Here is an 18,115-nt window from a genome sequence, read left to right as displayed (position 1 = left end):
ATTTTTCCATTATTTTCTATTATTTTCCAATATTTTTGAAATATTTTGACTTCTTTTGAGGTAATTATAGCCTTAAAAAAATTTTCGGATTTTATAAATTTTTTTAAAATTATTCTCGAAAAGTAAAAAACTCTATCACTTATTAAAAAACTTGAAGATTTAATGTAAGGTTCCTCATAAGTTTCTTTAATTGAAATTCAAAAATATTAAAGATACATTTTATTATTTATATGCATTTAAAGTTAAAATATTATAATATTACAATATTCATCAAAATTTTGGGAAATGTTCGAATTTTCATCCATCGATTTTTAATATTTATTTTTTAATTCAAAAAAGAATAACCGTACACTCAACATTTTCATCAAATGTTAAAATTACTATTTTTCATACATGGTAAAATTTTAAAACTATTTTTTGAAATGTTGTAAATTATTTTTAATTAGAAATTTATAAAAGTTTTTCTTTTCATAGCTAAATTTTAATAGAAGATTCCCCACAAATTGTTTCTACCTTTAACAAAAAAAAAGTTTACCGGAAAGTTATGCTATTTATAACCATGAGGTATATTTGATTTTTATTAATTTTTTTTTAATTTTTAAATTTGAATATTTATACAAGTATCCTAATATGACATAACGTCTCCAGTCAGAATAGTTTTTCGTATGCAATTATTTATCATTGAATTAAAATATAGCACATCCATTACAATGATATATTTGATAACTACTGTACTGCAGAGCGGTACCCACTCGTCCACCTTTTTTATCTTGTATTTATAAGTGGGTAATATAAAAAATGTAAATTATTGGTTACTAAATTTGTATACCTGGATTGGTGGGTGAGTAGTTAAATTCAAAATTTGATACACCTTTATTTTGTTTGGTAGCCACTGATCGCAAGTCGCGGTCTTTTATTATTTCGTGAGCTCGCGTCCCTCCCACTCACTTGCCGCCCCAGGGCGCTCCTCCACTGACATATTATTTTCCATAGCGACTTCGTGACTGCTGCAGGGTCCGCGACAAATGTATTATATTATTATCGTGACTGCACGGCGATCACGTGATGACGATCCCCGTCGTTCCCGTGACTTCCACAGTACATGTATACCGTAATAGTGTAATACTATAATATGTTATATTATTATATACAATATATAACCTACACGTGGTCGGCTTTTTAAATCCGCTGTGAGAAGAAATACAAAAAAAAACTGTAAATACATACAACTTGCCCGGTACAGTGGCCACGAATAATAAACCCATATAAGGGTAATAGGCACTAGATGGTTTAATGGTATAATAAACAGGCACAGTTATTATATATATTTTATAAATATATCTATATGACTATGTGTAGGTACACCTTCCCTAATCGATGAAACGGGTTTCACATTCACGCGAGTTTACGGCACTGTGTGGCGTGTGCATTATTATCGACAACATCAAGCGTCAAGTTTTTGTCCGAACACGATAGTAATATATAGTACAAAAATATATAATATTATTATGTTTCAGGAAAATCGAAAAATATGTCATTTTAAAAATGTCTTTCGTGTAAGTATAATATTATAAAGTTTTGTATATATTTTAATAGTAGCTGACAATATTCCTCGATTCAGATCTAAATAAATGCACTAGGATTATAATAGAGAGTCTTCCTACATTATTCATAAACTGGTAAAGATCTTCTGTAAGTATTCTTCCAGTGTTAACATCGTTTCCTGAGAGATCTTTCTCAGGCCTAAATTATTCAGTGGTTTCGAATCTGTTTTTAAATCATGGTGTTAAAAAAATGACTATATTATGATGTTCATCCTGAAAATATGTTCTCAATTTAACGTCATTACGTCATTGTCAAACGTGGTTTAAAATTAAAAAAAAACAAGAAACATTATAATAAAAATAAAAATACATCATACATGGTACATAGGCAAGGTTCCCCACCTTAGTAAAGTCACCTTAAGTATCCCCCCATACGTGATACTCGTGATGTCGTAGCAATGGCATTGATAAGGGGGGGACGTGGGGGTCAGACCCCCATTGACTTTTTATTATTTTTTATTTTTTAATTAGTTAATTAATTAATTATTTATTTTATTTATACATTTAATGATGTAGCATTTTGTAATACAGAAGTTTTGACTTTATGGAGTATTGCAGTGGATAATCTTCCATATTGTGCTTGATGTGAGTTTTGAATCAATTCAAATTATATTAATTGTTCCTTATTGTTAAATATTTTACTAGGCACCTTAGTAAAATGTTTTGAGAGGGTGGGGGATTTTCCAATTTTTCCCTCCTATATGTCGCTTCTTTTTTTGATCCCCCCCCCACCCTTTCAGAAGTCTACGCCATTGTGCCATAGTGCGGGCAAATTATGTTGATATATGCTGGGGTATACACTTTCCAAATCCTAATGATATTTGAAAAAAATGGGGACATGGCCTTGAATTCATGGAACCTGCCATTTCAATATTTATCAGAATCAGCCCATGTGGCCATATCATAGTTTTCAATAATTTTTACAATTATATTATTTTCAAAAATGTTTTAGATTCTGAGTGGAGCAATGAATGTATTGATTTTGTAATGTGTTTTTTTTTTATTTTTCTATTTTTGTGTCTTGTCATCAAATTTTAGGACAATAAAAATGATTGGATTATGGATTCTGATAAAAAAAAATGAACCTAGTTGGTAATTTGGGGGGGGGGGGGGTTGTCAAAAGTAAAAATTTCCCAGTAGTTTTCAAAAGTGCCGTGAAAAACAAAAGAAAAACGAGCATTTTCAAAAAATCGGTTTTGGATTTTGGTGCAACTTTTTAAACAAATGACCGTAGGTACATGCAATTTTGACTGAATGTTTATATTAGCATTTTCTATACACCATAACATTTTTCCAAATATCTTGACTTATTTTGAGCTGTTTACGGAAATTTTCAGTTTCCATTTTTTTTCTATAAATATCAATAAAATTTTATTTGTTGGTTAAAAAAAGCTTGCAATTTTAATAGAAGGTTCCTAGTATATTGTTTCAAAGGCAGATGAAAAAAATCAAAAATCCATAGTCACAATTTTTTTTTTATGAGTATTAAAGTTCAAATATTGAAAAATACGTAAAAATTACAAAAATTTGCAAACTATTTTGAGTTAGAAATTCAAAAAAAATTTTCTTTTTAAATCTATGATTTAAAAATGTAATACAAGATCCCTCATAAATTTGTCTACCTTTATCAAAAAAAAATTTTTACAAGAAAGTCAAATTAAATTTTTATGAGCGTTTGAAATTTATATTTTTACAACATTTGATATTCACTCGATTTCTCATGTAACGATTTTCTTATTTTGTTGTACTTAAAAAACATATGCTTGTAGATACTTGAAAATTTCACTGAATGTTTGTATTAGCATTTTCTATACACGATTAAATTTTGAAAATAATTTGATTCTTTTTGAGCTTTTTACGGACCATTTCAAATTTTAATTTTTTAGTTTTTTTTCAATGAATATCAATAAAATTTTATTTGTTGGGTAAAAAAGCGTGAAAATTGAAGGCTCCTGATATATTGTTACAAAAGTAGTTGAAAAATATTAAAAATACATAGGCACAATTTTTTTTGATAAGCTTTTAAAGTTTGAATTTCGACAAAATGTATCAAATTTTAAATTTAATAATTATTTTGTAGTTAAAAATTTATAAAATGTTCAACTTTTATAGCTAAAGATTAAAAATTTAAAACAAGGTTCCACGTAAATAGGTTATATATAAATTATTTTGTTCACAATAATATCATCAAATATACATAGTAATATCATACGCTGTCTGACCGTCTTCGCGTCAAGTTAGCCACTTGTAACCTACTGTACAGCAGAGTGACATCCACTTACCCACCTTTTTTCTTCTTCAATTTTTGTGTTTTTATGTAATGTTGTAAAGTAGTTGAAATAATTTTTATATGTGAGAGTCTTTAATACATATACTTAATCATATATTAATAGGAAGTAGTTAACGATTCATAAATTTCGACATCGTTTATTGTTTAAAAAAATCGTTCATTACATATAAAAAGTTACACACATATTTAAAGTTTATATTAAAAGTAATGACTATAATAATGCAACGATTCTGAAACTGATGAAGATGATTTTGGTTTAATATGAGTATGAATTGTGACTTTGAAACAAATGATAAAACAATAGTAAACAAACATCAAAAATATCAAACTGATTTTACATCTATGATTCTTATAAAATATATTATAGTATAACCTATGACTATTGTCTATTCATAATGTATACCCGAAAAAGTTGGTATTCCTCAAGAAAACTGTTATAAAGGGGTTTGGGCCGTTTAGTTTTATAGAATACTGGCCTGTTTACCTCTCAGTCCACCCCTGTCCATATTGTTCTGTGATGTATGGTTAGTCTTCACTGCAGGTCACCTCGATACCGTTATCACGGCCGGTCCTACAGGACGGATGAGTGTCGCGGGCGTGTGATGACGAATGTTGTGACGGCGACAACCACAACAGAGAGAAGACTATAATAATATCGGTTCTGCGAAATCGGCGGCGACCATCTGGACCCCCCCCCCCCCCCGACATTTCTTCAATTTGTCTTATTTTTAACAAAATATTAAAACCTAAATTTAATAAAATTACAATATTACACATGATCTGCACCCCCCGAAAAAAAATTTCTGGATACGGCCTTGTCGGCCGGCGGGATTTATACCGACCATTGGTCGAAAAAGAGAGGGAATCGGTAAACCTTACCGTTGTCCTGATACTATCAGTGGTTTTCGCATTGGAGTCCCATCGCCCGCCGCGTTTGGCTGCATGACATAAGCGTCAAAGGTACAAAAATGACGTATCATTTGCGCTAAAATTAATATTTTATATAAGTACCTAGTTATAAATTTCAATCTTATAAAAAATTGTCAATAATAAATTGTTAAAATATAATATATAATTTGAAATTTAATATCTATTAACCGTGGCACACTGCAGATATCTACGATTTTGGCGCATTCGTACGATACATTTTTTTTCTTATCTTATTTTTTGCGCTTATGTCTTCCACCGGTTTGCTTCCAACGGCCAAACCGCGGCATCGCGTACCATCGAACCCTGAAACTTTTAATTCCGCGAGTCCGGCGCTCCTGCAGACAGCTGACGTCCGTGTTTCTAGCTATTATAATTCTATCACTCAACCACCGTGCTCTGCGAATCTCTATCCGGCGGCGAGCGCGCCATCGCCTTTGCAAACCGGCGATAACTTCGAGAAAGGAACAGTGGCTGAGATCGAAGACGCAGCTGTGGCAGCAGTAATGCAGCATTACGAAACGGTGAACATCATACCGGCCATAGCTATTCCGATGTGAGAAACTCGTTTGAAGATTGATCGGCTTCTTTGATCCGGGAACACACAAAACAATCCACACAATATCATTCTAAAATAGTAAAACCAACACATTTAATAATCTAAAATGTTCATTAAAACAATTTTTTTTTATTTCAGGTAAATATATTTTATGACTATAGGTATACAAAAAGACATTTTTGTTCAAATATTGTATTATATTTTTTTATTACTTTCTTGATTTTTAATCAAGTAAGTATGGTAATTGAAATGAAAAAAGTCTGAATTTTGAAAACTTCTAAAATTTGTGTTAAATAGGAAAATAATAAAAATGTAACTCAGTTTAAGTTATGTTGAGAAGGTGGGTAATTTGGGCATAAGTAAACTGCGCCCAAATGACCTTTTTTTTTTGTAAACTGCGCCCTGAATTTTTAATTATGTTAAAAAGGTATAATGTAAACTGAGCCCAAATTTTTATCCATATTAAAAAGGTATGATGTAAACTGCGCCCCAAATTTTTATCCATTTTAAAAGGTACTTACAACTTAAGCTGTGCGCTATTTGTAAAATATATAAAAACTTTTGAATTATTAAAGTCACTATGATTGTATACTTTTGCAATTATATCACAGAAATTATATTGTTGTCTAAAAATACCAACACGTTATCGAATAATTATTGCAGTAATACGGCATCTACTGATGGCTTATCAATCACTACATCCGGCATGGGGCTAATAAATTAGTACATGTCGTATTCAGTTTGATCAGTGAAGTCACGATGGCCGAACAAATCGTTTCGCAGCGCGAAAAAAGCTTGAAAATAATTGAAAAATTTCAATTTTGGAAAACTAATCGGTCTCTGAGTTCGGGTGAGGAAAAGTGGCGATGTACACTTAAAACTTGCACAGCATTTTTAAAAACTGTAGGTGATGACGAAATAATCACTGAACAAAATTTAAACCATAGCCATAAATAGATATATCCAACAAAATGGTTTGAGTAATGACTATAAAGATAAAAACAGTGGTATTAGAAGGTGGTTAGTTAAATGCTATGGTTTACCATTTCTAAGCCCGAATAAAACCTAACCTAACCTAACCTAACCTAACCTAGCCCGAAGTGTATCTGAGTATTTTGTAAATTATTTAATGGAATCAAAGCCTGACCGACGAAAGAGTGACACGATTTGCAGATTATTTGGTAGATGTATATATAAGTGAAGAAGCTCAGTATTCACCTGAAATATGGGCTCAAGCATCAGCAGAGCCAACTTTAACCACTAATGCATGCGAGTCATTTCATTCTCACTTTAATTCAAGCTTTTATACTACTCATTCAAATATTTTCATGTTCTTAGAAAAGTTAAACGAAGTTCAAATAGAAACATATATATTTAACTAAATAGTATAAATGTACCCTTTAAATATCAAAATTCTAAGACAAAAAATAAAACGCAAAACGTTACAACATTTAATTAATAAATATAACAGTGGTCAAACTCCAATTGATGAATATGTATCAACAATATGTTTTTAATTTTATTCTATTAATTATTTATGTTATCATATTATGGATGTAATGAATTAAATATATTAAAGATTGTAATTTTAGATAAGTAATTCTGTAATTTTGTTTAATTTGGCAAAAATATAGCTATTCAATTTTTAAAAGTTTAGCCGGGCGCAGTTTACATATTATGTAACATATGTCACCTTTTACATTTGATAAAACTCGAGCGCAGTTTACATATCACCTTTTTACTCACGATAAGAACTCGGGCGTAGTTTATATGTATGATTTCGTGTTCATCTGTACGTTGGGCGTAATTTACAATCGCCGTGTAATTTAGCTAGCTTTAATATAAAATATTAATGAGAGAGATTAGATATCACACCCAAGCGATAAAACTACTTGAATCCATAAAAACGTCGGCGTGAACAGTCCCAAAATTTCTATTTTTAACTTTTCTCCTAAACTATGATAGCTAAAAGTTGGTTGCTAACTCATTAAAAAGGGATTATTAAGTAAATACTAAATGTGGAAATAAAATTTTTTTTAAAAAATTATTTATTTTTTTGTAGATAAAAAAAAAGTTTATTTTTTGCTAGATTTTCATTTAGCGAGGTAGATTTCCGAAACAGGAGAACAGATTTTGTTGTTTGGTGTCTTGTAAGATTCACATTGGCTAAGAGAAGAGCAGTGAAGATTTCCAGAACTTTATCTCTAACCGTTCATTCACTACAAAGCTGTAAAAAAAACGCCCAATACAATTTGTTTTAATTTTTTTTAATGTTCTGTAGTGAATTAACTATTAAAGATAAAGTTCTGAAAATCTTCACTGCACTTATCCCAATCAATGTGAATTTAACAAGACCCCAAACAACGAAATCCACTCTCTGGTTTTGGAGATCTATCTCACTAAATGAAAATGAAAATGATTTTTTGTGGTGCTGTTCACAACGACATTTTTCTCGATTCAAATTGTTATGCCGCTTGGGTGTGATATACATTTCTAAAAATTAAAATCAAGAAAGGTTACATGCCGATCCCTGACTTGGCAAGCGTTTTTTAAAGGACATCAAAACCCTAGATTTTTTAACTACTATAGATTGAACGTAGATTTATAAAGCCAATTTTAAAAAGCTTATTGCGATGAAATTAATAAGTACTAAATTCAATAAACTAAAATAAATAGATTTTTTGATGTATATTTATAATTAATAATAAATTGATACTTTAAAATATTAAAGAATGACTAAAAAAAAATTAACTTATCAAATATACATTTTTTTATTAAAAAAATTTTCTTAATGAATAGATTTTTTGTCAAGTATAGATTTTTTAACTACTATAGATTGAACGTAGATTTATAAAGCCAAATGTAAAATAAAATCTGAGTAAAATAAAAAAATGTTGTTTGAATAAGATATCTTAGTTTTAAAGAACCGATAAAGATATAAAAAATCGTGATATAAATCTATATTTCATGAAAAATTTTTTTTAATAAAAAATATCCTGATTGAATTAAACAATAAAATAATAATTATTGATTGAAAATAATTTATATAATTGACTCTTATAAAACGAGTAAAAATTAATGTATATTTATAATTGATATGAGTATAAAATTACAAAAAATAATAAAAATGATTCATATAGAAATACTTAATAAAATGTATGTATATGTATAAAGTAATATAAAATGTAATTAGACAATTTAAAAAAATTAATAAAAATAAAAATGACTAAATATTATTAAAAATGTAATAACGTTTGATTAGTTAATTTTTTTTAGTCATTCTTTAATATTTTAAAGTACCAATTTATTATTAATTATAAATATACATAAAAAAATTTATTTAATTTAGTTTATTGAATTTAGTACTTCTTAATTTCATCGAAATAAGCTTTTTAAAATTGGCTTTATAAATCTACGTTTAATCTATTGTAGTTAAAAAATCTATACTTAACAAAAAAATCTATTCATTAAGAAAATCTTTTTCTTAAAAAAAAATGAACACAATTATTTTTAAATATTATTAATGTATTAACAGCTTAGTTTAATTAATTGTTTTGACATATTATAGTTTCATTAATTAATTGTTTTGATTTATGTTATTCAACAATTTTCTGTGATATTATGTAGATAAAAATTAGTTTTCCCCGTAGTAGTGGATCGGTACTACAGTCGAAAAAACCAGATTTTCTGGAGAATGGGTGAATTATTTTTGGAAATTTGCCAGAGGGTAGGGATTTTACTTACAAACTCTGAAAACCAACTTACAAATACTTACAAATTAATATCTTTAACTTGCAATCGGTCCGGATCGATTCGGCCAACATGGGGGGGGGGGGGGGGGTAATATCTAGGGTTGTAGATATTTCAATGGGGACCAACTTACAAATACTTACAAATGAATATCTTTAACTTACAATTAGTCCGGATCGATTTTCCCGATACGGGGGGGGGGGGGGGGGGCAACTTCCCACACGTCTCCAAGGGACAGAATTTTTTTTTTCGTTATAACGGAAATTTCGTTGTAACGAAGTTTTGAAAATTCGAATAAAAAACAAATTTAAAAAAAATACATATATAATTCAAATACAAATATGTATGTAATAAATAAAATAACCAAATGTAAATAGTTTGCGGAAAAAATAAATAACTTTATTATAGATAATCAACAATTTTCTTTTGAAGAAGGTTTGCTGTTTTAATAGAAAGTAAATAATTTTGTAGTTGGTGAATGTTTGTAAAGATGAAGTCTAGTACATCACTCTGTGATGTAATGAATGTTCGCATTACTTCCAAACTTGATAAGGCTTCTGATGAAGTGACATTGCGCACATAATTTCCCATCACAGCTTCTTCGTCTTCGTCTCCACTACTTTCATCGGTGGCCTCATCTTTGCTGTCTTTAATGGATTGAACGATATCTACTTCGGTTAGTTCATAACATGTTGAAACGTTGTCATCTGCACCGAGATAATCTTCTAAATTCACGTCGTCAGAAAGCGACGTTTTCTTTTTTGCAGTGATCCAAATTTGCTCTAACTCAGATTATTGGATATCGTGCGTATTTGATTCATCATATTCGGCCACTACTGAAACAGAATTGGCGTCTTTGGCTGCATGTTTCCAACAGTTAGTTATTGTTGATTGACTGATATCATCCCAAGCTCCGCATATCCATTCGATAGCTTCCTTCACATTGCATTTTCTTTGGATATTTTTCTCCAAATCGCATACAATTTGACGCAACAAAAAGGTTCTGTAGCGTGATTTTACAGCTCTGATGATACCTTGGTCGAGAGGTTGAAGTACAGCTGTGCAGTTAGGTGGGAAATATTCCACACGAATGTTATCCAATTTTGGTGGTGCATTATGTGGAGTGCAGTTGTCGATAAGAAGAAGAATTTTCCTCTTGTTCTTTTTCATTTCTCTATCAAAATCTATCAACCAATCATTAAAAATTATTTAAGTCATCCATGCTTTCTTGTTAAATTTATAGATGCATGGCAACGATTTACAGTTTTTAAAACAACGAGGTTTTGCGGATTTGCCAATGATGAGGATTTTTCGTTTCTCCTTTCCCGATTTGTTACAACAGAACAGAGCGGTGATGCGTTGTTTGGAAGCTAATTATGTTTTTCTTCTCTTCCAACGAAAATTATTTTCTTTTCACTGTAGAACTCATCACGTACGTAAGTAAAGAAGGAGCATAAAATAAGGAAAAATAAAAATTACCAACGTGAGAGCTTTATGAAGATATACACCCGACTGATTGTGTCGCGTTATCGATTGACGCGGAATAACACGGTCACGCATAATGACAAATTAATGGCTTGATCATTTCGTAAAATCGTATGCTTGTTATCTTTAGATTAAATTAAGAAGGGAAAATACATATATTTTAACCTGTACAAATAGTTCGTTGTATCGGGATTTTGAAAAATCAATCATTTCGTTATATTGAGATTAGTTTAACATTGTTTTAATAGCTTTTCGGCAGGGGACTTTTATGACTTTCGTTATAACGGGATTTTTCGTTGTATCGGTATTCGTTGTAACGGGAACTTACTGTAGTTTGATTTACACAATGATTTTAATAATTTACGATAGTATTTCAGAATTTTTTTTGCATAATCCTAAGGATATTTATGAGTTAAGACGATGATTTAAGACGTGTGATTTAAAATTTAATATATCCTGTTATTGTTTACATATTTTAAATTATATAATTAAGTAAAATTATTGAGTTCGCGATTCACGTCGTATTGCCGTATAAAACAAATTTTACAAAATTTACTATAATGATTGTATCTATTATGAAAAAACTCGAAGGTATATCAAAATTATAATCACACCAGTATCATAAACACAAAAAAAAACACTTAAGGGTACATAAAAAAAAATATATATATCGTTGTAATCGTTGTATTAATCTAGGCACTTTTACACGTAAAACATACGTCACCGTTCTTAGTGTTGTGAGGTCTTTTAATAACTGCTTGCATTCTGTTTTTACTTCAAGACCAGAGACTATATTCAGTATTTTTAGATTTTAAATTAGAGAAACAAAAAATATATGTCAGTGTTTTTGCTATTTATAGGCAGTATTATTTGGCACCCCTGTAAACAAAAATAATAAACAACAAATTACTAATAACAAATATTTAGTACAATTAATATTTAAATAGAATGTAATTGGATAATAAACAAAAAATAAAATTTTAATCAGCTGGGGAAACTTTATAATATTATGTTAAGCACTTAAGCGTAAATGTATTTCATAGAATGAATATATTTTGTTATTACTTACTTCAACAATGTGCATATTCATAATGTACTATATAGAAAGAAACTGTTTAACAGTATCCGATGTCTTTAAATTTTATAGTAGGTAATTATTATTATAAGAAATTCCATATCTTTATCAGATTTCCTGGTCTCCATTGATGTGAGTAATACAAAATAATATTATAACCACAGATTTATATTCAGCTATTTCAGACATTTTTCTGTAAATGTCGATGACATTCTTTTCGTTGGGTAAAAAGCATGAAAATTGTATACTAGGTTTCTCACAAGTTGTTAAAATAGCAGTTTAAAAATATTAAAAAATGGAGGGCACGTTCTTTTTTATAAGCAATTAAAGTTGAAATTTTTAAAAAAATTCATCAAAATCTTGAAAATTGTAAATTATTTTTTACAAATATATTTTACACTTAAAATATGTACCATACAATTTTCGAAATATTACGATTCAATTTAAGCTATTAATATTTTATAGGCATGAGAAAATTTCGAATTTTATTAGTTTTTTAGATTCTGAGCGGAGTGAAGAAGCTAGTGGTTACTGGTTTTACAATGGTGTTTATTTTTATTTTTTTATTTATATCCTGTATACAAAATTTCTACCAGATGGAGTGCTTCTTATTTCCACATTTAGTACCTTATCTTTTAGCAAATTGGATCAAAATGGTACTTTTAAAGAGGTCATTTTTCGATTTTCTCAAAAGTTATTTAATGCCACGGGAAAAACTACTGACAAATTACGAAAAAACCGCTTAAAATTAACCGATTTTAATTTCTAACGATTTGTTTATCACCGTAGCAACGAATAAAAAAATTATAATATTATAATATTAATTCTACTTAAAGGCTATAATAAATAAAAAAAATTTAAAAAATCCAGACTGATAAACCATCTCCGCTCAGAATTATTTTTCTTATACAATGATATTATATCATTGAATTCAAGTTTTATACAATGACCCACTTGCTATCTACTTTTTACTGTGCTCCAAGTTTAAAAAATGAGCTGCCAAAAAATGTGTATCACACTCAATAAAAATTGTTAATACGCTAGTTTAAACAGATAAACTTTACTCTGATATTTAATACGCATATTATCTCTAGTGGTGAGATAGAGTTAAAGAGTGACCAAGACATAATATTATATTCTTTTAGAATTTTTATCACATTATAGTTCGTGATTTAAACTATAAAGTTTAAATACATTGTAAGAAAATTAACTCAAAGATAAAATTGATCGGAGATGTTATACTTGATATTTTAAATATAATGTTTGAAATTGTTCAACAATAGTTTATTTAGTTTTAAATTTTCGACAGTTTGGTGGCATAATTTTTAATTATGCCGCGCTGTACGAATAGTTTGTTTTATTTCATATTCTTTACATTATTCGCATAACATAATATTATTATTGTAATATACACGTAGGTATAGGTACCTACGTTCATACGTACCTACCTGTATTATATTCGACTGACGACGCCGTTCTACATGATGGAACTTTTATCCCGAGCGTTAAAATATTATTATATTTAGGCATCCCGTGGAGGTTGTTATTAATGACGATAAAGTCGGCGGTAACCGCCGTCACACGACATTACTCACATTATATAATATTATTATTAAACGTATATTATAGTGCGTTCACCATCGCGTATGTATGTTTGCTCGGCCTATTATGCTGCGCGGCCCTCGTTCATCCAAGTGCACATCGTCGTCATCGTGTCGTACACATATTATATTGTTTTGTTCAAATTATTCACACACACGTCGTTTACGTCTGTGCGTGACTAAATAATGATCTCAAAATAATATTTCACCACCGCGCGCTAAAAATATTGATCGTTGTAAATTCTACCGAAACCATTTTTATAGTTTTCAAAAGTAATTGGTAACCATTACTATCGTTAGGTATTAATCGTGTGTGACTAACTGCGTAATATTCATGTTAGGCTATTCTCGGTAAGTTGTACTTGCTTTTATAAGCCTAAAATGATCGCGTGGTCTACATAAAACATTCCAAAAGAAACGGTAGGTACCTAGTTTTGAAAAAATTCTGTGGCCAGTTTCAATCCAGATTTGTAAACGCGTCCGTATCATTTATGTATATAAAAACCAGTGGCCAAGTAGGTGTCGAGTGCAGTGGCGTATTTACGGGGGAGATTAGGGAGATATATATCCCCCGTTGACCTTTTTATTTTTAGCTTATATTTAATATACATAAAATTACATTTATTAGATAATATGTATTGTTCTTTTATATATTCTGAAATTAGATAATAATTTTATCAACTTTACGAGATCTTGTCACCGCAAATTATTCAACTACTTAAGAAATCCAATCTAAATATGTCACTTCAAATACTTAACAGTGCAAGGCCTGATAGTCGACTTGGTGTCATCGAAGTTTGTAGTCGGTTTTTATTAGCTCCATTTTTGAAAATATTCGTTCCCCATTACAGTTGGACACCATAAAAAGGTATACGCAGGACTACTTCTATATTAGCTTTATTATATTCTTCTATGATATTAGGAAATGTAAACTGCAAATTATTTTCCTCAATAATCTTGTATTATAATTTTCTCATTGCTCATTATCTTGACGCGTTTTTATATATATTTTGCAAATGAACTGAACTGTATAAATTCATTACCAAGTGAAAATTCTAAATCATTGGGGTAAATGATAAATGATAAATGGTAAATGCTAACAAGATAATTTGCAGCAGATTGTAGCTCAAAAGTTTCTAATTTTTTAAATTTATTTAAAAAACATTGACAATGCAAAAAAAAACTCATTAAGTGGAAACCCTCATTTTGCGGATGCCCGCTCCCTAAAGCTGGCCCTGATGGTTATATATAGTTATGTTTTTCCATTTATCATTTTATCAGTAGGTAATAGGTCTGGGACGTTTGGCATCATGGAGGTTATAGATAAATAAGATAAATGTATTTATGTATTTCTAGTGGAGGGGGAATAACTACTTTAATTATATCTCCCCCTAAAATAAATCCTAAATACGCCACTGGTCGAGTGTACATAGTTATTAAATAAGTCACTGTAATGGATATTTTGCTAAATTTTAATTCAATAATAAATCATTGCATACGGTGTGATTCCTTAAAAATTGATTTTATGTCAAAGTAACATGCTCCACAAATAATATTTTTGAATTACAACATAATAATTAAATCGTTGTAATGGGGTTGGGGAACTTGTTATATAGTATATGTAATTCAGGGAAGGTTTTAAGATCCCTTTAAATTACCTATATTATAACCATAGTTCTGAAAAAAAAAAACACAATATATTAAGTTCTAGTTTATATACACTATAGTCTATAACTGTGTACCAAATCAAATTTAAATACAAAATAACGATAGCCTTACGAATAATATGAAGTTCGTTAGTTTTCTGGTGGTTGTTCTTCCGGAACCATCGAACTTAACATTATGTATGTCTTGAGTTTTGAGTAGGTACCTATGTTGACAGCATATGCGGTTATCGGGGGCATAGCCCCCCCTACATGTCCATCTAGCCCCTTCCTTTTTTAGTTGTGTGGAATCAAAGCCCCCCACTAGTACTGATGAGTAAATAATGTTAGCCCCCCCCCCCTGAAATTGTAATGGATTTCCACCTGTGGCGAACAGTAGTACCTATATATATATATATATATATATATATATATGTATATGTGTACCCGGACAACTATAATATGTCTAGTCCATATTCTTAATTACCAAAACCTAATTATGTTTATACTTCCTAGAGTATACTGTATAGCTATCTATAATAGTGTCATACATAATAATATATGATATTGTGATCTGCTACATCGTTATTCTTCATTTAAATAGGTAACCAAAACATCAACATATGAACTTCAAATAATCATCAAAATGTTGTGGTAGTACATTTTTAGGTTTCAATAAGAACTACTTATGAGGAACCTTGTATTAAATTTTCAGTGATGTGCAATAACATACAGTCCTGGTTCTTGAACGACGGTAATGTAACCCAACGAGGCGTCGTATTCGGCCATGAATTTACGATAGACTATTCCCAACTTTATTCATCTTGCTCCAACATCCGTTCTAGATGTTCAAAACGCTTGTTCGAGATTCGACTCATACCTTCAAACGTGTGAAGGGGCTGATATTGTCTAATTGATAATGGAACACTGTAACGACTGGTTCCATCAATAACGATCTCTGCCTTGAACTTGGCTTCAGAACATCCATTATCCGTGAACTATACGGGTACCTCTTCTGGTTCTTTTACCTTCCGGAATCTCTCCATTAGCGATTCTATGAACGGATTTTAAGTTGCTAACATACAATGTGCGCTGAAACTAGCGTTTTGCAGAACTAACTGATTAGCATCCATCCAAAAACTGAACTGTATGCGAATGAGAGTCCACAACTAAGTGAGAATTGCTCACCAATCCACACCTGTAGAAAAACATCGGCACCTAACAACAACTAAATCGGAGCTGGAGTATCGAAGTAGGGAACCCACTATAACGGATTACCGGCAAGGAGTGGTTACGGCTGTGAAAGGTAAGATGTGTTATTTATTTTAAGAAATTGAATCTCAAGAAATTGTTAATAGATTAAGATCTAAAAGTGCATTACTGGATAAAATGTTATTATTTTAAAATTTAAAATAAACTAATGGTTTTGTAAAATGTTTTGTGTTACGTACAGCATAATATACTCTATTTAAAGTTTAAAAAGTAATACAACAAGTATTGGCTTAAAAATGTGGTGAAGACAATAAATTCTAATTGATCTTAAACAAAATAGCATAGTAACCAAATAGTTGTATGAAAAACCATTACGTAGGTAGTAAATAAATTATTTACCAATAAAAGCCGACCGACTATATTCCAGAGGAAAATGGAGAAAAAACTTTACCTGTGTGATATCTGTAACAAATCGTTCAGCATAAGTGGCCATTTGACGATACACCGACGCACACAAACTGGTGAAAAACCGCACGCGTGCAATGTATGCAACAAGTCGTTTTCCATAAGTGGCAATTTGACAAAACCTAGACGTACACACACACACTGGTGAAAAACCTAGACGTACACACACTAGTGAAAAACCTTACGCGTGCGATGTATGCGACAAGTCGTTCCCTGTAAATGGTAGTTTGATGGTTCACAAGCGAATGTACACGTCACACTAATCGGATTGATCAAAGATCTATGATCCAAGGACCATTTTAAAATAGGATAAATCATGTTACATATTTGTATAATATGACTGTTAAAGTGTTAATTTTATCATGTAAATAGTTGTTTCTAAATTACTTACTTGTCATATGCATAAATAAATACTACATTTCGTATGTTTTTTGATATTTAAAAAAAACAAAGTAGTTTTCAATTTTCTATTTAAAATATTGAATATAAACATTGTGTATTTTGGACATTATTAACAAAAATCACCATTAAAAATACTTGGGAGCCAATCCCACCGGTGGATATATCTATTAGGGCCAAAAATGGTCTATACAACCCTGGTCCAAGTCCACAACTTTAGTGACTTGTTATTACCGTCCAACAATTTAATAATAATAAAACAATTATTTTAATCGCCATTTACCACAAATTTCCTACCTACACTGCTTCATAGTGTACCCATACCACGAATTAAGATATACTGGATACGGAACGGAATGTGATAAACTGAATACACTAATTGCTAAGAGGTGTCAAACCAACTAGCGCTACTTTAGCCCTAATGTATAATGTATGTACTTATTATCAATACTATCGTCTATCACAGAAAATTATTAAAAATCATTTATTTATGTTACCGATGTGCCACTGTGCCAGGTCCCTACTTAAATATTTAAATTTCTCAAATTTTTAATGTATATTTTATTTATTAATCATAACTTTTAATTGTATACAATTATTTCCAAATAAATTGTTCTTAATACTATTTGGAAACTAACTTTGACAGTTTCTTTTTATTATGTTTTGACTTTTTAGTTTTTTATTAGTCATATAAGAATGTTGACGCATTCTCATTGTGATATATGATATTAGTATATCCAATATAACCTTTTCTTTATGGACATTACAAGGAAATGGTACTATATAGTTTAGAACAAAAAACTTAATAAGCATCAGTGATATAATTTAGCATTATACTAAGTATATTATGTTAGGTATATTATGACAATGATTATAATCAAAAATTAAACTTACAACTTACCGAATACTGATTTGACCCTTCACCGAAAATCCAAGTATCGTGAATATCATTTTTAGAAAAATGAGCTCCACAAATTCTTGATCTTTTGGTTAAAAATGTTCCGATTTCTTCTTGCCATTCATTGAAGTAACGTTGTGGGACGCTAAACCTAGATTTATGTAACCCTGGACAGTTTTGTATACAACATTTGTTGTCCCTTACCAT

At 30.1% G+C, this 18,115-nt stretch overlaps 1 protein-coding gene across 1 annotated transcript; it reads right to left on the bottom strand.

The window, feature by feature from the left end:
• Window positions 1-9,532: 9,532 nt before the first annotated feature.
• On the bottom strand, window positions 9,533-18,115 carry LOC132940109 (tigger transposable element-derived protein 6-like). The gene is made up of 3 exons (XM_061007533.1): window positions 17,905-18,115; window positions 9,968-10,314; window positions 9,533-9,886 (listed from the first exon to the last, which is right to left on the bottom strand). Exons 1-3 carry the CDS (start codon window positions 18,113-18,115, stop codon window positions 9,533-9,535), a joined length of 912 nt encoding a protein of 303 aa, XP_060863516.1.

Source organism: Metopolophium dirhodum, chromosome 1, assembly GCF_019925205.1.
Source record: "Metopolophium dirhodum isolate CAU chromosome 1, ASM1992520v1, whole genome shotgun sequence".
Taxonomy (NCBI): domain Eukaryota; kingdom Metazoa; phylum Arthropoda; class Insecta; order Hemiptera; family Aphididae; genus Metopolophium; species Metopolophium dirhodum.
This window is presented reverse-complemented; position numbering and strand designations above follow the sequence as displayed.

Coding starts and splice junctions, on each gene's coding strand:
- LOC132940109 (XM_061007533.1), bottom strand. CDS start 18,115: ATGGTAAGGGACAACAAATGTTGTATACAAAACTGTCCAGGGTTACAT. Junction 10,315..17,904: donor AAATCAGTATTCGGTAAGTT/GTAAGTTTAATT, acceptor ATTGGTTGATAG/ATTTTGATAGAGAAATGAAA. Junction 9,887..9,967: donor AAGACGCCAATTCTGTTTCA/GTAGTGGCCGAA, acceptor ACTGCAAAAAAG/AAAACGTCGCTTTCTGACGA.